At 39.8% G+C, this 22,693-nt stretch overlaps 1 protein-coding gene across 1 annotated transcript; it reads left to right on the forward strand.

Moving 5' to 3' along the window:
• On the forward strand, positions 1-21,040 carry limk2 (LIM domain kinase 2). Its single transcript, XM_044026801.1, has 16 exons — positions 1-318; positions 903-999; positions 7,018-7,153; positions 11,392-11,501; positions 12,113-12,298; positions 12,583-12,688; positions 13,732-13,946; positions 14,602-14,788; positions 14,878-14,964; positions 15,256-15,387; positions 15,846-15,902; positions 16,918-16,983; positions 17,299-17,473; positions 17,571-17,626; positions 18,259-18,416; positions 19,784-21,040. The coding sequence occupies exons 1-16, from the start codon at positions 303-305 to the stop codon at positions 20,001-20,003; spliced, it is 2,004 nt and encodes a 667-aa protein (XP_043882736.1). The 5' UTR covers positions 1-302; the 3' UTR covers positions 20,004-21,040.
• Positions 21,041-22,693: the final 1,653 nt, after the last annotated feature.

Below are 22,693 nucleotides of genomic sequence, written 5' to 3' on the forward strand. Positions count from 1 at the left end.
TTTGTAGAGTGCATTACGTCACTCAGGCTGCTCGAGGCGAGAAAGCGCCTCCGTCCTCACACTCACTCACTCACTCACTCACGCACATACACACAAGTACAAGTGAGGTTTCTTCAACCCTGTGTGGAGGTTTGAAGGAATTTGTGTGACTTTATTTTGCTTCCTCCTGGCGCATTCAGAGTTTGGAGGCTGGAAGTCAACAGGCAGGACAACGGAGAAGAGTAAAACACGGCAGCTCTCCCGCTTCAGTATGAGCAGTTTGTAAAGGTGTCGGAATCGGCGACCTTTTCTACAGAAAGTAGATGGAGGAGCCAGAAGGTGAGCAACATTTTCAGGTTGTAACTTAATACAGAGAATAGTCTCTGCTGTTTCCGTTTAAGTGAAAGGTTCTTGTTGTATTGTTTAACACGGTGAGTCCAAACAGCGTGTAATGTGTTCTCGTTTACAGAGGTGTCACCGAGTCGGTATACAACTAACGATTATTTTAAACATCTAATTACTTTTTTGCTCGATTATTTGAGGGTTTTTGTTTGGTGAAAGCTGTTGACCGGTGTTACGCTCACCTCGAAAATCACGACGTCCTTAGATATCGTTTGTCTACAAACCAAACAAATATAGTGTGTTGTCAAAGAGAAGAAAACAGAAAATAATCACACTGAGGAAGCGGAAATCACACCAAAAATACTCAAGCTGAATAAATTACTAACAAAATAGCTGCTTATTATCTCAGTATTTGATTATTAATCGAATAGATGTTGTAGTCCTGTCAATGAAACATCAAACACACCACATTTACCAGCTGCAACATATTTTAGCTGCAATCTAAAACCTACATTGCAACTTCAGTTTGAATCTGATTATATAATCACCATCATTTGTATTATGTTTATTTTGTTTTGCAGGTACAGATGCGTGCTACTGTGTGGGCTGTGGAGAAAAAATCCAAGACTCCTTCCACATGAAAGTCCTCCACGACATCTGGCACAACTCCTGCTTTCAGTGAGTGTTAACACGCCTGCTACTGCCCTTGTCTAGTTAAGTCATAGTCTGAGGCTTTGTTTCCATAGAGAGAAGTGGGGGAACAATTTGCGTTGACAATTGTTTTTTATGCTGCTTTCACTATGTTGGCTGCTTTCTCTGAGGATGGTTGGATGCACTCACAAAAGGCCTAGTGGATAGTCCCAGAAGCTTCTGCCTTGGTTTCATGTTTGTTTCTTTTTTGCAAACAGGTTATCATTGTTTAAGGCCCCCTCCCTGCACAATATGACCCATGTAGGATCATGTCATACTTGTTTTGTGACAGTTGACAGGCTTCTGCATGGAAATAGGACCCAGCTCTAGTTTCAATGGCCAATCTACACTCCAGAGTATCGATTGGTCAGTGAAACTATCCCTGAAGACTTTGACCCTCTGCTTGGAGGCTTAATGATTTCCACACTTAAGCTGATGTTGGCTCTTTGGTTTCACAGGTCATTGCCCCTTGATGAGATTGCTCTGAGCGGGGCAGTGACCTCCAACATGATATGACAAGCAAGGATTTCCTCCTCGGCCAGCAGTCATATGTTGTGATGTGAGATAAAATATCTCACAAAATGAAAATCTCACATGTGTGTGAGACGGTGTATCTTCCCCCCCCAACACATGCCAGTCTAGGGCAGTGTTGCAGTTAATTGCCGTTCTTTGCGTTCAGCCAAGTGTCAGGTCGGAGTGTCCTAGTTTTTACACAGTGTACCAACAACAAAAACAACATTGCTGATATTGAAGAGGAAAGAAAAATAGCTCTGGTATCAGTATCTGCAGTTATCTAATCTAGGTATTGGCATCTGATCAGTGAAATTTGAAAGATGAATTGTTATGTAATCGTAATCACAATTTATTACATTATTAGTCAAGGCTGCAATTTCATTTGACAATGAAACTGCTGATTGCTGATTAAGCTCCACATGACTCTCTCTGTCAATATAATGCTGTTTAGTTTTCGTGTCTATGGTGACACAGATTGATGATGGAAGCATAACAGCTACGATGGTAAAAGGAGACAGCAGCAAACTATAGGTGTCACTCACTCACTTAGGTATTTACCCAAGTGAATGAGGTTGTCGGATACCAAAACAAATGTTGAAAGAGAACAATTGGACTATTGACATTGTCCTTTCAGAAAGCTCCGCAGGCTCACCTGAGGAGTGGGTAAATCTGGCAGGTAACCACACCAGCGTTAGACTTAAGTAGATAACATTTTTCAGTGTTATGTGGTAATGCTTCATCATTTGTGAAATCTGTATTCCAAAGCGAATATTGAACTAAAGCCATTGAAATCACATTGCAACTGCGATATCTGTCAGGGAAATCACAATTAGATATTTTCCCTTAAACTGTTCAGCCCTAATCAATGGATCACTGACCACAAAATCCCAGCTGCTTTATTTTGTATCCATCACTACTAATATTTCAAAGTAGACGAGTAAGAACTGGGTGCCTGGAACAGTCAATCTAGCTGACTGGGGCACAGCCTTTCCTGGCCAAATGCCTTTGAATATATTAAAAAATACTTTGGTTTTTATGGCTGCAGTCTGGACCTGAGGTTCTTCAAGTTCTTCTACTTAATGCTGACTATGTTGCCTGATTCTGGCAACTGAAATAGTATCTACCAGCGTCCTTAAATAACCTAGGATTTCACTCTTTCGCAAACACTGGCATCTCAGCATCATCTCAGGGGCCACATCTCTGTTTTGACCGTGTCACTTGATGCCCTCTCTCCTTTTGAACATGTGTATCGTGTGTTCACTTTTGTAGCGGCATGTTTGTCTGCAACATCTTACAAATCTTGCAGATGGTTGAATTGCTGTGAAAGTATGAGCTGCCAGGGCTCAACCTCCATGTGCTGCAGTCAGATCCCTCTTCTGGATTTAGCTGCAGCAAATGTGCTGCTCTAATCACAGCTCACATTTTTTCACAAGGCAATTATTTTGCTTAAAAGACCTTAATCTCTTTGAGTTTGTTTTTTAAAATCACAGTAGAGACGTACAATGTCCTTGTTGAAACTCGCACTGGTGTTCATTTTGTCTATTGTCCAAATGCTGCCACTCTGCCTCCACCTTGTGTGGCATTCTTACATGTTGAGGTCACTCTTGTTCCAGTAAACCTGGCAGTGTTGTTAAGTCCTATAGGTAACGGCACATTCGAGTCGGCTGCATTCCTAGACAGCGATTCAGAGGTGCGAGCCTGCTGTGTCAGACACATTTTTTTCCCCCCAAACAAAGCTAGGTGTGAGTATTGTATTTCATTTTTGTTCCTACATCACAGGATGGGGTGGTATTTACGCTTGCTGTGTCTCTGCGTCCATTCACTGATTGGTTATACAACTGAAAATGTACCATTTTTATGATTGGCTTGTAACGTTTCTAGCAAAACTTTTCACATTTTTACATATGTATATTTGATTGTGTTTGTGTTGTCATGCTACATGATAATAAACTATTATTATTGGGCTTTGAATATAAGACAAGCACTTTGATTTTAGTTAACAAATCTTGTTTTCATTCTGACAATTTACTTAAAATCATCTCAAATCAACAGAGCTTTTTAAACCTATATTGATTGAGAAACACGGGTGAATTTAAGCTCATCATTCAAACTGATTTGGATTAACCACAGACTGTGTTTTCCTGTCAATGAGTGAAAAAGAAATAACTCCACTTTTTGGGAAGAGGTTGTTGTGGAGAATAATGGCAACCCAACAGACAAACATCCTGAGATAAGGTCTGACTGAAAGTGAAATGCTTCCTCAGCAGGTCTTCAAGGTCTCTGAATGCCTCAAACCACCTCTTCCTCTTACGCCAACAAATAAATACACTCCAGCAGGAATGTGGATGAAAGGAAATGAGCAATGTTTACTTTGTAGTGTTTGTGCGGGCAGGACCATTGCATTGTTCATTGAAGAGCCACCTGAGTTTTAGTGTGCCCACCCCCCATTCACCAGCAGCCATGGAGGGAAGTCAGGTGTTTTTATAAGTTGTCCTGCATCAATTTATCTTGACATTTTATAGGGACGTAATGGACAGTAATTATCATTTATCAGGAGTTGGTTTATTCTTGGAATGTTATGTTGTTCTGAACAAGGCGTTCAAACAGGAAGTTTTCCTTTTTTTTCATGTGCTGCACCTGCACAGACACTGAAATTCATAGATATCAGATGAAATGCTTCACTTTTAAAGAAGAATTTAATTAATCACCTTAGGGAAAGTATTCCTCTGCATTTGACCCATCCTAGAATTAGGAGCAGTGGGCTGCCACACCGAGTAGCACCCGGGGAGCATTGGGGGTTGGGTACCTTGCTCAGGTGTACCCCAGCCCTTTTTGGCCAGGTGGGGATTTGAACCGGCGACCCTCCGGTTACAAGCCAAGTTCCCTTTCCACATGGACACGGGCTGCCCCGTGAATAAATAATATTTATTCATAATAAATATTAATAATAATATTTAATCATATTTATTTAATACTGAATAAATAATACCAATACTGATACTAATCCTATCTGCACTGCTTTATGCTGTAGTTAAATAATGCTGGGTCTATGTAGCTGATGCTGATAACAGTATTTGATTTTAATAATTGTGTTTTTCAACATAATTTAATATGAAATATTTAAGGAAAGTATCTCATGGTGTTTTTTTCTGACAGATTATTACAAATTTGATTTGTGATATTATTTAAAAGTTACAGGTGTTCTAGATGCATTATCAAGATACCAACGTATTGACTTTTACAATTAATGCAACTTAAAGATAGAAATTGTAAGTGGAACATTTTTTTAAATAACGGCTATGATTTAAGTCCAGTCTTTGCGAATAGAGTTGTTTAAGATTTTCCTAAGGCTTTTTTATCATGGTTGCCACTTCATATAAAAAGTCTGAAATGTCACACACACACAAACTGCACTTCTCTATCCACAGAAGTCACTAACATTCTTCTCTCTATAAGATGTCTCCATTTTAACTAATGCCAGAACATTCTGAAATATCTGAGGGTTTTGCCAAAGTCAATAATCCTAGATCAGCTCTACCTGCAGTGGAGAGAGCAACGTGATGCACGATGTTCCACTGAAGGCTGCGCCCAGCACTGCAAATGAAAGATTAAAAACACGTTAAAGTAGAATTTCCACTGAGTGTAGTGTTTCTGACTGGTCGTGTCATCGTGCGTGCTGGTTATATAAGAGGTGTGGGATGTTGTTATCGTCGAGCATCAGCGCAATCATGTGGCAGAGGCGGAGATCATATCTGTGAATTAGAAAAGGTTTATCAGAAAGTCAGTACTTTTAATGCTGTAGTGATGTCTGATGTATTACTGTCTGAATCAATGGCATAACGATGTTCAAGTGGAAGTGACTCTCATTGTGATTCATGCGTCTGCAGCTCATCTCCACAATCTGACATCTCTTTTAAAAGCTTTGCTCAAATTACGTCTAAACCAAGGTGAAAAGAGAAAAGGCTGAGACACGGGAGTATTTGCAAAGTCTAAATGGCTGCAGCAGTTAGAAAAAACAGCACTGCAGACATTTCAGTAACTTAATCTCCTGACAGACGATCATCCTTGTTTGTAATTTGGCTGCCACCATTTTGCACAACCAGTGCAGCTTGTTTGAGGAACACTTCATAGCCTGTAGGTGCTGGCAACTTCAGCATTCCTCACTCTGAACATTTTGTCCTAAAATCGCAGCTGCCATAAATGTTGTCTCAAAATGCAAAGCCTCTGCTCAGGTGAAAACCGTTAAATATCATCATAAAATGTGCATTTTAAGTGTTACATTTGCAGCTGCTCACCTCGATAATACGATTGAAGTATAATGACATATCCTGTGATTCAGCCTCCTGACTTTAACTTGCATATCTTGCACAAATTGTTTGCACGTTTGTCCATGATGCTTAACGGGAAGGCTTATTAGCAGCACTCGCGTATATTTAACACTGATATTTTAAGTAACATGTAAAAAAGGAAAACACCCAGGTTACGAAGATCAGGAGATTTGTTTCAGCCGGCTTTATCAGAGGTTGTGGCTAATGTGGTTCCCCCCACTTTCCTCAAACTGGGCCTTTTTAAAAGTGCTATAAACTGATGTGGTGGAGGCTTATAACCAAACGTCCCTTCAGTCCATCATCTGCAAACATCTGGCAGATTCTCTTTTTCCTCAAAAGTGGAACAACACTTAGTTCTGTCTGATCTTCTTAACCCTGCACACATGTAAAACAGAGCAGTTTTCATGAAAAGGGTATTTACTTTGCCCCTCACTGTGTTTAGCATAGAGAGAAGTATTTGTCATTGGGAGTAGCCCCCAGCTATAATGTTCCAGTCATAGTCATTGAAACTGAGAGTGTTCTACTCCATAGAAATAGTTTAAATTATAAACCAGTTATAATGTTTTACATTTTTTGTTCTGGAAATGTAAAAGCTGACCATCAAATCTAAATCCAACCATCATCAAATGAGTTCACACAACGGTGATGATGCCTATGAGCTTCTCAGTATGACAGTATTAAGATTCATTGTATGTTTATCAAGATTGATGGAGGCAACAGTAACATTGTGCTAGTATGGCAAGACGGCTGCAAATGGGCTGGAGTAGGACTGGAAACTTGAAGAAGTGACCACAAAAAGTTTCAGAGGTGAATTCTGCTGCTCAAAAAAAAAAAGATAGTTCAGAAGTTTGACATGGTTAATGCTTTTTGTGCCTCTGCTGCCACTGTATACACACAAACGCTCCCTCAGTCACGTCTGATTTATGTAATGCAAAGGACCAAAGGGGTGGTGTTGGTGGCTCAGTGGTAGAGCCCCAATAAAGTTGCTCCTTACTCTTGTGTCACCTGAAAGCTGCTTTCCATAAAAGTGTCTGCATAATAACTAAAAATGTCAAGTGTTTGAGGGTTTTGCTGCAGAAGTCAATAAAGCATACAGTTAATTTGATGTGTCTGCGGGAGAAAAAAGGAAAATCACAACAGGGACTTACTATTTTATCCTCTACAGGTGTTCTGTGTGCTGTGACCACCTGACTAACTGGTACTACGAGAAGGATGGCGAGCTGTACTGTCGCAAACACTACTGGGAGAAGTTTGGGGAGTTTTGTCATGGGTGTTCTCTGCTCATGACTGGACCTGCCATGGTATGTCTTCTGTTTATCACCTTTTACAGCATCAACCAAAGTTTAAGCAGTGGATTAACATTTATTTTTGTTGTGTAGGTTATTAGTGACAGTCAGTTGGATATGGTTTTATATTTGAGTACCTTTCGCCAGTATCCTATACATCTTTTCTTACATGAAGACTACATATTTATGAGTCAAAGCTGAGTGGCATGTAACAATAAGGGTGTGGACATTTTCAAGGCAATCCTGGCACAAAAAGATGTTCTCATCATGGTATCCAGGGTTTGAGAATCCTTAGAAGTTGAACTAAAATCTAAAGGCCTCTGCTTCTTCAGTAAATGTTTTGCACAGAAACTCGTGAAACGTCTGCAGTAATTTACTATGGGCGTGGTGAGGGCCCTTGCATGTCGGGGCAGCCCAACAAACACCCTGTTGGCGTGAATGGTTGTTGTGTCTTGTATCCCGTTGTCTTGCTGTTTATAATTCATGAATCTTCAGTGAAATAAATCCCACCTCTGGATTAAGACTATTAAAAACAATGCTTTCATGTGCGATTGCCGAGCTCCCAGAGTTTGCCTTTTCATGAATCGTATAACATCAACTGCCAACAATTTCCCCCTGTACTTAAATAATACCAGAATGCCCACAGTGCGTGTCAGTGCTCCCTGTGTGTACCCGATTTTACCACTCCAGAATAATATGAACGTGCATTAAAAGGCAGGGGGCTTTTTCTCTGGCCATTACAGATGAGTGATACTTTACATAGGCTGCTGCTGCTGAACACATTTAACCCTAGACCTCACAATTAGTTTCCCTCTTTGAGGCCCCTGGTTGTTCCCACTCTGTACTGAAGCTCTCCACAGCTCACTTCCCCAAGTACACAGAGGATCTAGTGGGAAGACGCTCAATCGACTATGAGGTGGTTTTTGGAGCCCGTCATGTTTAGGCGTCTGTGGCGGGGAAGCTTTGCAGAAATTATCCACCGTCTACCACCTACTGTATATCTGTGCTGATGTGTTTTCAGAAATCTTTAAGAAAGCTTAATTAGGTGGTGGTAAAACACAGTAAACCTTGTTGTCATAGGTTTTGGCTAACTTTATTAGCTTTAGCTAGGTCTTACTATAGACCGTAGATATTGGTCTGTTGACTTTACAACGAGGAATAAACTTGTTTATGTTGCTAATACAATGAAGTAAGATGAAATAAGAATTTTTAGTGCTGTCCCAAGTTGTGAAAGAATGGTTCACTGAAAGAATTCATGACTAACAGCTATGCTAGCAGCTAGAAAATAATTGAGAACAACGCCTAAATTGCCATCACTGACAAAAATGAAGCGGAGAAAATTTGTGTGTCCTCTAGCGTTCCAGTTAACACAGTTTGGAACTGAAGTTGATAAAGCTTCGGCTTTTATTACAGTCATTTGACCCTGGGTGAATGTTGAGTAAACTCATTCCAACTGGTCAAAACCCCCTATTTAACCTGGGAATTAACAGGTTATTCAACCAATGGGAACGGGACATTACTGGCTTCAACCTAATTCTGCCAGTGTCATGCTTTGTTTAAAAAATAATGTATGTGCTGGTTATGGCCTCAGTGTGACAAAGATGTTGTTAGTCAAGTTTTAAAAGCAGTATGTTTATTAAAATTTTAAATACACAGGATACCTCACAATACGATACAAGGTGCATGGTCCACGATACCAATAATATCACAATACAACTATTTTGATAATACTGTGATAATCAATATATTGCAAGTCAATCCCTTAGCGATACGATACATCACGATATCTGTCTAACTGAAGAAAACAAGAAGTCTGTGAAAAGTTAAAAGTGCAGGATTTCTCTCTTTATTCACTACATTCAGAACAAAGTGCCTAAAGTCTATGTATTGAACGTGGATGGGGCATCTCTTAGCATGGCTTTCTCTGCCATTATCGCCATTATCAACATCAAGTAGCGACGGCCAGTGAGTAAAGCTGGCAGGGTCTGGTTACTTTAATTTGTTAATTAAAATATCGATGTTTGAGCCCTGGAGTACAGTATAGATGATCATATTGCATGAGGGAGGACGCCGATATATCACTAAACTGTTATTTTGTCCCACTCTTAATCCCCATTATCTCATTTTTGTCTTGGTCAAATTCCAGCTAACTGATAAAGCGTTTATTCAGCACACAACATATCAGTTGTCAGTTTGCATGGATGTGGTTGTGCATTCAGACTGACTATGAATTTGATTTCTTTTTTTCTATAAAACTATACTATAAAACAATCTGGCACAAGAGAAGATGCTGTACATCGGTCATTGTTGATTTGGTATCTACAAATTGAAAGTTGAAATGTATGTGGCAGCACTTCTTGCTGATCAAAACTGGGGTCACTTGTCTAACATGAAGACCGACTGAAGTTTTTCTTTTTTGCCACCAAGCGACACACATAACAGACTCCTCTATTTAGTATTGGCATCCAGCTTCATCAGCTTGTGGAGCCAAGTGTTTTTGGCAGCGCTGAATTGGCATTGCAGCCTCTGGGCCAGAAAGAGAATCATTGTGGTCCATGAGCAGAGGAGTGTTGTTCAGAATTGCTGCTGCTGCTGCTGCTGCTGTTGCTGCTGCTACTTGTGAGGCATTTCAGTCCAGAACAGTATTGTTTTTGTCCAGTTTGTTGTTCACTGAAGATGTTTTAGTGTTGTTTCCCCCCTTCAAATTTGATGCACTCTGATACACAGTACATCATGTACACAGTTAACTTACCGGGGAAGTTTTGTTGACATAAAATGAAACAGGACAATTGCAATGTGATTATTATAATCACCCACCGAATTATCTTAACTAACTTAACTTAAAACAAAAAAACACATTATCTTTTAGATATAGTCTAGTTTCTCTTCCTTTGCAGTGCCAATACAGTAAATGTTGAGAGTAAGAACTTAGTGCAAATTGTTTTACACTCAACCTTTTTGCCATTTTGAGTGCAATCATTACGTAATAAAAAAATCATAGTGTTGCAAGTCCATGCAGGTTGTGGTGGTGGTTGTTTTTGTTGATAGCTTGACGCTTTACAGACAGGCCTCCTGAGGTGTCACAATAATTTGGCTGACATCACTCTTATTTATCTTATTTAACAGCAGGGAGCTCTTTTCCCACTGACTCACTAAGTCTCTACTGTGGTTAGTCAGTCTTAAAATAGTGATAACTAAATTTTAATATACCAAGGGACAAGTTTCGAACATGGTTTATATTCACAACAAAGGAGCGACAAGCATTTGTTTATTCAAAACAGTTTGTCCTCAGACAAAAATAAAACCCAGATTTTTTTAAGAGATGTTTTTTTTTAATGGACATTATTTTCCCACAAAGATGCACAAAGGAAATGGAGAAGCTGCTCACATCTGGAAAACGTTAAATTATTAATGGCGATGTAAAAGCTCCTGGAACGAGACAGAGAAGAAAAAATAATCACTATTTTTGTGAAAGACAAGCATTTTTCTTTACCTACTGAAGTTAATTTGGCGATTGCATGTGAAAGTAAATAAACAAACAAAAAACACTTGTGTTGTATCAATCAGTGGTTTCCAAACTATTCAGCTCTTGACCCCCATAATAACAGAGCCAGCGATGTGGGAACACCAATATCCCAAAGGACGTTCAAATGTCGCATTTTGTCCACTGCTGGTATTGTATATTGACAGTGTGATGGTAATGCTGTAAATAAAGGCTTCATAATTACATCAAGGACTAAGGAGTATCATTATAATATCTAAGAATTAGAATATATTTTATTTTTATAGTGCTTTTAACAGATGTTTAAAAAGTTTTTACTTTGTATTTTATTTGTTGAAATAATTTCTGGACCCCTTTGTGTCTTCTGGCCTCCTGACTCTTTTCTTACTAGTAAACAAACAGAAACAAACAAATTATTCATCACCTGCTCATGGAAGCATGATCTCACAGTTATTGCGGCGTGTGTAAATGTGACGGAAATGATTGATTGATTGATTGATCGATCGTTGAAGAGCAGGACGTCAGCGAGGTGACATCATAACAGATTCCAGACAGACTGAGGTGAAGCAGGTGTTACCACTGTGTCACCGCAGACAGTGGGAGGGAGGGAGGCAGACAACATCGGCTCCTCGACACACTCAGTCTCAGACAAGCAAACAAAACACAGCAGGGACACCGGCTTCACCGGTAACACATCACTGCTTCATGCTCTGCACTGTGAAGATTACAGTGGATTGTTTTTTTTTCCCAGGTGGCCGGAGATCACAAGTATCACCCCGAGTGCTTCGTGTGTTTGAGGTGCATGGTGGTGATTGAGGACAGGGACACCTACGCCTTAGTGGAGCGATCAAAACTTTACTGGTAAGTCAGTAGCATGTCCGTCCCTTTTTCTCTTTGTGCGTGTTTATTTTTCCGAAGACAGACTGAAGTAGGGCCACACGGTGATGTAGTGGTTAGCACTCTCGCCTTGCAGCGAGAAGACCCGGGTTCGAGCCCCGGTTGGAACAAGGGCCTTTCTGCATGGAGTTTGCATGTTCTCCCCGTGTGTGCGTGGGTTCTCTCCGGGTTCTCCGGCTTCCTCCCACAGTCCAAAAACATGCAATGTGGGGATTAGGTAAATTGGACACTCTAAATTGACCGTAGGACTGAGTGTGAGAGTGAATGGTTGTTTGTCTCTAGTTGTGTGTGGCCCTGCGATGGACTGGCGAACTGTCCAGGGTGTACCCCGCCTATCGCCCGATGTAGCTGAGATTGGCACAGCACCCCCCGCGACCCTCTGGTGGAGGATAAAGCGGTTAGATGATGACTGACAGACTGAACTAATAGAGGTTCACTTTTAGCCTTGATGTTGACTGACAGCCATTATTACTTTGGGAATTTTCCACAGCTACTTGAATTTTGTGAACTGTAACTCAACAACAAGCCCTCACATCTAATGATTCACTCCTGTTCATGTGTCCTGTTGTTCGCAGCGGAAAGTGCTACAAGCAGGTGGTCCTCACACCCATGTTGGAAAAGCGTACATTTGACTCGGTGCTCGACTCGCTGCCCCACACTGTGACTCTAATATCGATGCCCTCTGCAGCCAATGGCAAGAGGGGCCTCTCCGTCTCTGTGCTGAGGGACGCCAACGGTTCAGCGAGTGTACAAGTCAAAGAGTAAGTGGCACATGATTGAGTACTCGCCTCTGTACCTGTCCCCTGGCTCTGTGAGTAATGCTTTTACATAACACTGATGATAGCTCTGCTCTGGCGTGCACTTAAGTGTGCCACTATGGAATATAGTAGTTATTTATGAATTAATGTAAGTGTGTTTTAGCCTCTCATATTCACTTGGTCCTGGTTTATTAGCTGCCCAGGACACGGACCACATTGTTCTGCTGATTCCTTTCTACGGTGCTAATTAATACTCACATGTTAGTGTTGGTGATGTGTTGTTCCAGGGTGAGAGGGATGCTGATTAGTCCCGAGGTCCGAAATGCCATCCATGTTGGCGACAGGATCCTGGAGATCAATGGCATTCCAGTGGGGACGTTAATGCAGGAGGAGGTGAGTTGTGGTCATTGTGGTCAGGTTTTAATGATCTCTGTTTTAACTTCTGGGGCAAATCTCTTTGACACGTCAGAAAGGAGAAGGAAATACTATGTATACTTGTTAGCCAGTGTGTTGTCTTTTCCCTTTTCAATTTTTTGTGTATTTCCTGGCGACTCACTGCTGTTTGCTGTGTGTTCTGCTGCTGAAGTTCTCCCGTAAAACAGAAACGCCCAGGGGAACCAAACAATCCCATGCTGCCTCCCGACATTACCGAACTCAGCCTTTTGTTATTGTTTTGATTGAGAATAAATGGCATACTGTGCATTGAGCTGTAAAACTGTCCGTATTAAGAGCAAATCACTTCCCAGAGTATCATTTGCAAAGCTATATTCTTATACAACATGTGATTTTTGGCATTCCTCTCATTCCTTCATCATTTATACATACTTAAGCTGGGAGAGGATGGTATGTGGAATGACTACAGTTAAAGGCTCATTCCCACAACCTCACCCTCACAGAATTACATGCTTTCAAACACAGTCATCACTCATTGTCGAGTTTTTGTTTTGTTTTGTTGTCAGATAGAGTTGTTTCCAATGTCCATTCCTCCGCTCTTGTTTCCTGTTTCCTCCGATTTTCAGGATTAGTATATCAGCGTTCTTTAAAGGTTGAGTTCGACAGAAGCAGCTCTTTCAGACTCCTTATTCTGTTCAGTCGAGCTTGTGTGAGAACATGAGAAACTCTGGTTAATCCAGAGTGAGTTAATGAGTTAGTGAGTGTCCTTCATGCTCAAGGTGTCACACACTGTTGTGGAGACATTTGACCCAGACACTCTCCCACTGCATTCATCATGTGAACGATAATCTGAAAATTGCTATTGTTTGTTTAAAAAGGAGCTATTACTCGTCATAATTGAACAATTATAGTAATTAAGCTTGGCATCATAATCATCCTGTGTCCTTTAGTTGAACTTGAAATGTATTTATATGTATAAAGACACCATAAGGAATTCAGGAGGTTTGTCATGTATGAACTACCAAATGTCATTGTCTACACAGGTGGACGATCTTATCCACTGCACCAGCCACACGCTGCAGCTGCTCATAGAGTACGACCCGGTCAAGCAGCGTTTGGATCGGCTCAGACTGGGTTCACCCGGGAGTGGGCTGGCAGGTCCGGCCACCTCCCGCATGCGTCTGTCCTCACCGTCTCATGCAGTGCTGGAGAGAACAGATGTGGTTGATAACAGCTCACTGAAAAGGAGATCTCTGAGGTATGTCCACTATGTATCAAAAACACATTTATGTCAGATAACCTTGAGTATCTACTGATCTACTGCTAATCCATTTACCACCTGGCTGTGACCAGCCTTTTCAAAAACACAATGCTCCTACTGTGGAACAAATATTCTACTCAATGAACTTAATTGAATCTCTTTTACGTGACACATTATGGTGAAATTCGTCTTCACTTTCAATTGGTCTGGTGGTGTTGTGTCCGTCAAACATAGAGCACATTTCTGCTCTTGCATTTATTCCACGCACGATTACATGTTTAATTTAATTTTAAACCCCGTATTCCTCTTCCCCCTGTGGGAATGAGCTCTGGTCGTAAATTCCTGCACGCCTCGAGACAGCCAATCATCAGCAGGGATAGATCTTGGACAAACAGATGCTAATTACATCAACTCCTGAGGTCCAGACATTTGATACGGAATGACAACACGTTTTCATTCGAGATGAGGTGATACAAAGGAACTTAGTGCCGAGTTGACTTTCTTAAATGCTGTCACTGCTTTTTATTTACATTTTTTTACAGTCTGTGTTTAGTGAAGAATCAGTGTAATATTTAGTGTTGCATTTTTCTTTTTCTACAATCCAGTCTAGTGATTTTTGATCCAATTTTGTAATTTTCTGACCTGTCTCCAGACGGAGTAACAGCACATGTAAGTCACCTGGGCCAAATTCTCCCAAAGAGTCGCCGTTTATCACACGAGACATCGGTCGCTCTGAATCGCTGAGATCCTCCAGCAGCTGCTCTCATCGCATCTTCCGCCCGTGTGACCTCATCCACGGAGAGATATTAGGCAAAGGTTTCTTTGGACAGGCCGTAAAGGTCAGCCGACGACTTACAATCACCTTTTTCCAACATCAATGAGGAATATTAATGTATTCATGCAGTGGGTGGTTTTGTCGCTCTGACAGGTGACTCATAAAGCCACAGGAGAGGTGATGGTGATGAAGGAGCTCATCCGATGTGATGAGGAGACCCAGAAAACTTTCCTACAGGAGGTTAGTAATCTGTAGCAGGAGGCCAGCGCTTCCTCACAGTCAAAACAGAATTCTCAGATTCTGCATGGAGCTGATTTGGTTTACTCATAAGTGAAAACACGCCACATTCCAAGGCTTACCTCTGTGCTTTTTATTATTTTGAGGTATACTGTATGCCCCAGGCTTGTGAGAGAAATGAAGCCTGGTCTTAATTACATTTGTTGCTTTTTCTCATGGATTCAATTTCACCTTAAGTTGAAATAGATCATAATTGTTAACATCTTTCTTTTTTTGTTGTCTCTCAATGGTCAGGTCAAAGTAATGCGAAGCCTCGATCATCCTCATGTTTTGAGGTTCATCGGCGTGCTGTACAAGGACAAGAAGCTCAACTTGATAACCGAGTACATTGAGGGAGGCACACTGAAGGATTTCATCAGAGACATGGTGAGTTGAACACGTTTAATCCTCCTCTCCTCTTCCACATCGGAGCACAGAACCCCTTCAGTGGCCACAGAGAGAGCCGCTCGCTGCAGCTCATAGTCGTGTGGGAGGGGCCTGACCCAAAGTAAACTCTACATTCATAGAGGGCTCACGGCTTTATTGTGGGTTGGCTGGCATGTTGAGTCGCTCGATGTAAAATGAGAAAAGTGCTAGAAAGTGTTGCCAGGTGAAGCTGAATGAGCCTCGCTCTCCTCCTCCCACTGCTGTCTATGTAGAAGAAGTAGTTAAGTTTAGCACAAGGGAGTGTTTTTTCTGTGTGTTTTATAAGACTATGTGAGGAGAGCCAATTTAGAATTGTGCTAAATGCTACATTTGGTTTACAGTCACTGTTGAAAACCTTTGTGCATAATGATTTTATATTACCTTCTGTTGATTTGTCCCATTTTTTCTTCTCCTAACAGGACCCATTCACATGGGAGCAAAGAGTGAGCTTTGCAAAGAGCATTGCATCTGGCATGGTGAGTTGTTTGATATCAAACATGCAAGTGAAATCTTTGGCTGCAATTTCTAGCTGTGTAAATGTGTGTAGTTGTGCTATAACCACATGTGAATCCTAGATGGATCAGCAAATGTATACTTGGCTAGAAAATTACAATTTTGTTCATGCAGTATTATGTTTTTTTCTTCCTTTTTTACTACTGTGATGAATTAGTGATTCATTTAATTTTTACAAGGTTTAAAATTCAGTTTTTCAATTCACAACTGTCCTGTACAATATAAAGCAACTCTCTACAGTGTGTTTTGATTCTGAATCGTTTGACTTGTAGATATATTTGATCATTTAAAATCAAAAGAAGTGCAATGAACCTGAGGCGACACAATGTGTAGTTTGGAAATGTTAGTGCAACACGATTTGCACTTTGCAAGAGTTTCCAGTTTCATGGTCTTCTTTAACACAGGGCTGTGTATAAATGTATAAAGGCCAGTGCTAACATGATACAGGCAGAGTGATTCTGTGAGACAGCAGTTACTTCTCATTTCAGCAGCAGCTTCATTTAGATAAGGTTAGATTAGATACATTTGTGTTGTACAGTTACAGAGGCAATGAAATGCAATCGCCATCTAACCAGAACCAGAAGTGGTTCAGTAAAAAAAGAAACAAGTAAATATAAAAAAGTGCAAAAAACAGTGGTCTATATAGATGTAGCATGTAGAGTGGGGCAATGGTTGAAGTATGAGTGGTATATACAGATATAAACTGTATATAAATGTAGTTATATGTACACATTTCTAGAATATATATGGTATAAAAATGTGACTCAGGGTAACCCCCAAACACCTCATGTGAACAACATGGTACACAAGATGCTACACGTAATTGAATTAAATGAATCACAATGAATATGTTAACATTGACTGGCATACTTTTTAAAATATTCTCTTGTGTGGTTTGTAAAATATAGATTTGTTTCTTAAAGTTTGTTTCCTTTTTAAATAATGACAAGCAACGTCTTTTCTGTTTGTTTGTTTCAGGCTTACCTTCACTCAATGAGTATCATACACAGAGACCTCAACTCTCACAACTGCCTGGTTAAACTGGTAAGTGACATGGCTTCATACCAACATTTGAACTTCAACAATAAAGGGTGGGAACGGTTTGTTGGTTCAGTGAAAGTCTAGAGGAAGCTGTTTTTCCTTCCCTGTGATTTACCAGGACTTTTGTGTCTGTAGCAATAAACAGTAGTTTAATGTTAACCCAGCAAATTATTTCATTATAAATCTAAGTGTATTTACCTTGTAACTTATTTATGTTAAGTACAGTTTAGTTTTTTTATACTGTGACTTTATTTCAAAATGAGCTCAGAGAATGAGCTCAGAGAAAAGCTTTATACAACAGCTGTCGTTCTTCCACAGGACAACACGGTGGTCGTCGCTGACTTTGGACTCTCCCGACTCATAGTAGAGGACAAAGTAAAGCCCCCATCTGAGAAAAACCCCAATAAAAAGAGGGTTTTGCGGCGCATTGACCGTAAAAAGCGGTACACTGTTGTGGGAAACCCTTACTGGATGGCTCCGGAGATGCTAAATGGTGAGAAGCTACGTTCAAAGTATAATCTGATTCACATGTAGCAATGAATTCTGTGTGTGAATAAGTGCATTTTACATTTTACTTGATGTTATTTCAGGTAAACGCTACGACGAGAAGGTGGACATTTTCTCCTTTGGAATTGTACTCTGCGAGGTGAGAACACTATGATGCGATAAATGTCTTTTTTGTAATTTAATAGATAAATAGAATATGTGGGGTTTTATCCAGATTATCTGCTTGGATGATCTGGATAGACGGCTTCTAATTTGCAGATCTTTTTTGGCCAACAGTTCTAAAAACCCTGGGTGAGGGAGATTTAAGGGGAAACATCAAAGTTAGTTTTCAGAACAAAGCTCCATTACCTGATCAGACAATGCGAACGTCGAATGTGAATGTCAAAATATCATGCTGTGAAGCAACTGTCAAGTAGAGCTGCATGATAGAAACATCTGATAACAATGTTGTTACAATGACTTGTAAATTAGAAAAATACTTATTTTGGTGTCAGAGAAAAGTCTATATTCTTAAAATATTTTCTGCTGCTCCAAATAAAAAACAGTTAAAGTTCAAATAAATGCGAATATGATAATTAAAAATGCAGAGAGCAAATGTTAAAAACAAAACGAGTAATCAACCTTTGTTTTAAGCCCTACAGATCTAAACTGCAGTAATAGGACTAAAGACAAAGTAAACTCTGTTCCCCCTGCTGTTTTGTAAGTGTGTCTCTTTAAATCTGTATCTATTGACTGACTGACCCTTTCTCCCTCGTCTGTCTCGTGATGCAGATCATTGGAAAAGTCTATGCAGACCCCGAGTGCCTCCCCAGGACAATGGACTTTGGCCTGAATGTTGGCAAGTTTGTGGAGAAGTTCCTTCCTGACGACTGTCCACCAGCCTTCTTTCCACTGGCTGTGGCCTGCTGTGACCTCATGCCAGACAACCGGTGAGCACATGTTATCGTAATGGTTAATAGCTTACAGGGTTTTTATTATTATTTTTGTTTGAAAGTTAATCTTTTGCATAGTGGATTATGGTGGATGACAGAATGAGTGAAATAGAGCGAGATGCAGCAGGTGTTTAGCACGTGTTTTAACAAATCTAAAGGAATAATAGAAGCTTGTCTACACTCAGGTGAAGACACCGTGGGTTTATGTTAAAAGTGTGATTTTAGTCAGACTAAGGCAATAGTTGGATTGCAAAAGTGTCATTTTAGTCCAACTAAAATCAAGCTAGTCTTAATCGTACTTACTGTATATGCCTGGATAATGCGATTGATAGTCCGATTATGTATGCGCTTAGTCAGACTGGAGTCAGACTTGGGGTTCTGCACATGCACCACAGTGTCCTCCCCAGTCTTTGACCCAGGAAGTAGAAGGAGACGATGTATAAACTGCAGTGTTGTTGCTGGAGAAGAACAAACAGATGAAAAAGACCCGCTCACAATAAACATGTACAGCAGGTACAAAACCTACAGAACCACAGCACGGTCCATCTCGTTTGTTTTTCCTGATATAAAGGTCAACAGGAAACTGATTCAGTACACACTAGCTTATAGAAAGAAGGAAAAAACACAGAGACTCGATTTATTTTCTGTTGGCTGAAAGAATTCAATATTTTAAGGTTGATGGAAGTAAGAAAGACATGGAATGGTGCTCAACATGCTCATAACTAAGTGCCATCGTCAACTACTTTCATAATGGAATATTCAGTTAGAGTTTTTTTAATAACTAAAACAGATTTTTCAGCTTCTTAATGCAAATATTTTCTGGACAAAGAAATCATTATAACTGAGAAATTTTCCCTAATTTCAAGATTAGGGTAAAAATTTTCCACATTTAATGAACCAAACAAGTAAAATAATTTACAGATGACTCGTTTATGAAAACAATTATGAGTTGCAGCTCCACCACTAGTGTTAGTGTCATTTGTCCATTTAAATGACAATAACTAAACTGTGCATGGAAATGAGCACATGCTGCAAGTTCTGTGTCTTACAATCAGCAGAATGATCTTAAACTTGACTGTCTAGCTTTAAGTAAGACTGTTGAGGGTTGGTTTGTTTGTGTAACTGTGTGTTTTGTGTGAGTGTCTCTCTCTCTCTGTTTTGCCTTGATTCTTGCCCGAGGGCATCATTGAAGACGAGCCTTAAATAAATGTTGTGAAAATTGAAAACATCTTTCACAAGTCATCTCAGCCTGCCAGCACAAGTCCACACCTCTGCTGCCAGATTCCTTCTCCGTGTTTTTGTCACGTTTTCAACGTTGTCAGTCTGGTTTAACCTCTGGTTTCCCTCTGGTGCTCCTCCCTCAGTCCTTCTTTCCAGAAGTTGGAGGACTGGTTTGCAGCTCTGTCCCTCAACCAGGATCTTGGGATCCCCCTGCCAGCCGAACTGGACGAGCTGCACCTGAGTCTGAGTCAACTCCACTGGCCTAAAGACCTCTCTCCAACACCGAGCGCAGATCATCAGCCATCCACCCCGACACCCGCCGCCTCTCCTGACCCTCCCAGTCTGGAAGAGAACAGCACCTAAAACCTGTGTGTCCCTGTGTTAACCCTCTGAACTGCTGCACTAACACTGTGGACGTGAAAAAAGAGGACAAGTGAACTGAACCCGAGCCATGGTAGAACTGGATAATCTGTGGTAGCTGGACCAAGTTTCTCTCAGAGTTGGACCTCAACTTTGAAAACAACCAATCAAAGAAAGACGCATTTCAAAAAAAGACAAGTTTTAGTTACTTTTTTTATTTTATTTTATTCACCTGTGGTCCCCTCAGCACATGCAGGGTTGTACTATTGTTTACTGTGTGTAAAGTGTGAGCATCTTAAAGAGGCCGCTACGCCTCGATGTGTCGCTGTGTCACAGCAGTTTTGTTGTTTGTTGTCTCCGGAATGCACACGTCCATTCTTGCCCAGAAACAAAGTCATTTGACTGTAGCAGCAACAAAGAAAACAAAGAAGCTTGATGGTTTATCTGATGTTCAAGTAAACAAGAGAACAGAGCCTGATGAAAACCTGAGTGACTTTGAGCGGCAGTGGAAGCCAACAAACAAACACTGATCCTGAATAGTTTCATCTCTTAAAATTAGCAAAGGAATGTTTTTTTGTTTTTTTTTGCTTTTTGGTCTCAGCACACCAGATGTAATTTTTTGACGACATGGTTACAAGTTTGTAGTCTAATGATTTTCACTAATTTCTTTAAGTTGTTGTGTGAACACTCTCCAAATTAGACTGTTTACTGACGCCTATTTTTTGTAACATAAAAGGGAGAAGCTCCTGTGGAACAAACGTAAGCGTGTTTAATAATCGTTAGACTTAACCATGACCTTGTACAGACAACTGGATTTTTTTTTTCCCTTAAACAGTGTATAAATATGTACATATGTACGCCTCTAATTGGACGTCATTTTCTAATGGGAACTCAAAACATTTTTAAACATTTTGTCATCCATGGACATGTTTGCTTCTGTTGCTGTAATAATAATGCAATAATGCAAGGTACCTATGACCAAATGTAACCACTATTATTTATATCACTTTCGTGTTTCATAAATAAATAAAAAAAACTTTCCATTTTGTCATTCTTCACTTTTGCACATAACAAAAACTGATGTCGGATGAGAAGAAAGTAAATATATTGTATGAATGATCAGGAAATGGATCCGTTGATTGATTCTGAGTTTGATAAATAATAGAAATTCAAAATAACATGAAGAGTCACAATTATTCAATTATTGATTACTAAAATATTTCAACTGTTTCATGTTTATTTTGATAATGAATTAATTGGTGTAATTGCTTTCTGATTTTTCTGCCATCTTAAATGTGAATATTTTCTGGATTCTTTGCTCCATTTGACAAATAAATAATTAAAACGGAACAATTTTGCTTTGTGGACAAAACAACACATTTGGGAACATCATAATTTCCGAGTTTAACAAATAATTATCAACATTTTATGACATTTTATGGACCAAACGAGTACAAAATAATGGACAGATTAATCGATTATGAAAATAATTGTTAGTTTATATCAAAGTGTATGTGACACTGGCAACAGATACAAACTCTTGTGTCATATTGATTTGTTTTGCTTGTTGGTTTGTTTGTTTTCTGCAGTTTTATCTTCACAGGCCTTACTAAAGAAAAATGTTTGTCCTAAAGTTGTGTGTTAATGATTTTACCAGCAGAGGGAGCTGTTGCAATGAAAGTTGCTACTGTGGTTAAAACCTTTTGACAACTTCCAATGAAAACGGGGCTCATTTTGTCAAAACACTGTACACACCATTCACACACCAAACTGAAACACTTTGTTTAAAACCTCCACAACCATGCTGAAAATAAAATAAATAAAATAATCTTCAGTGGGGTTGAGGAGATAAGAAAATGGTTTGAGGAAGAGGTTTTGGAAATTGTGGATGTTGATACAGAACTGCATCAAATCCGTTATTCTTTAAGTTAACATTATTACAATTTTATAGGGCTGCATCCATTATTCCATGAATCGATTATTAATTGATTACTATGTAGTTCACATTGATTTTTCAACTTCTTAAATGTGAAAATGTTCTGATTTCTTTGCTCCATTTGACAAATAAATCATTCAAACAGAATCATTTTGGTTTGGTAAACACTGATCAACTGATCAACTGATTATCTGACATTCCATGGACCAATCAAGTACTTGATTAATCGACAAAATAATACAATGATATCATCTGGCTGATTATGCTTTTCTGCAAATTATGTTCTATGCTCATATTACATAAGAATATAAACGTTTTATAACTTTATATCTAATAAGGAACAAACATCTTTAGAAAATAACAAGATTTAGAACCTTTGTGTGCATGTGTGCGTGCAGACGCGTCTCCCTGAGGCAGTTATAAAATCAAGTTAATGAGTGCTCTATTTCATTCAGAAAATATTATCCACGTTTATGTTCAATTATTTTATTTTCCTATGAATTAAATAAAAAACTATGTTAAAAAAAGGGGGACTACTTACGACATAGTGATAGCCCTGACATGAAAACAGCCGTTTTAACAGTCCTTATGCTTGATATGTGAGTCTGAAGCCAAAAAAAATTTGATGACAGCTTTGTTAGCCAATGAGAAGCAGCAGAACGCCCGGATGTGACGCAACTGCCTGCTGCTGCTGCTAATGCTTCCCCTGGGTCCTTACGTCAGCTGGAGACGCCCGGAATGTTTTGAGTGTAACACA

Source organism: Solea senegalensis, linkage group LG5, assembly GCF_019176455.1.
Source record: "Solea senegalensis isolate Sse05_10M linkage group LG5, IFAPA_SoseM_1, whole genome shotgun sequence".
Taxonomy (NCBI): Eukaryota; Metazoa; Chordata; class Actinopteri; order Pleuronectiformes; family Soleidae; genus Solea; species Solea senegalensis.

Bases quoted from the DNA above. Each gene is read 5' to 3' on its own strand.
- limk2 (XM_044026801.1), top strand. The intron at 12,299-12,582 runs GTAAGTGGCACA...GTGTTGTTCCAG, and splicing joins GCGAGTGTACAAGTCAAAGA to GGTGAGAGGGATGCTGATTA. The intron at 12,689-13,731 runs GTGAGTTGTGGT...TTGTCTACACAG, and splicing joins GGACGTTAATGCAGGAGGAG to GTGGACGATCTTATCCACTG.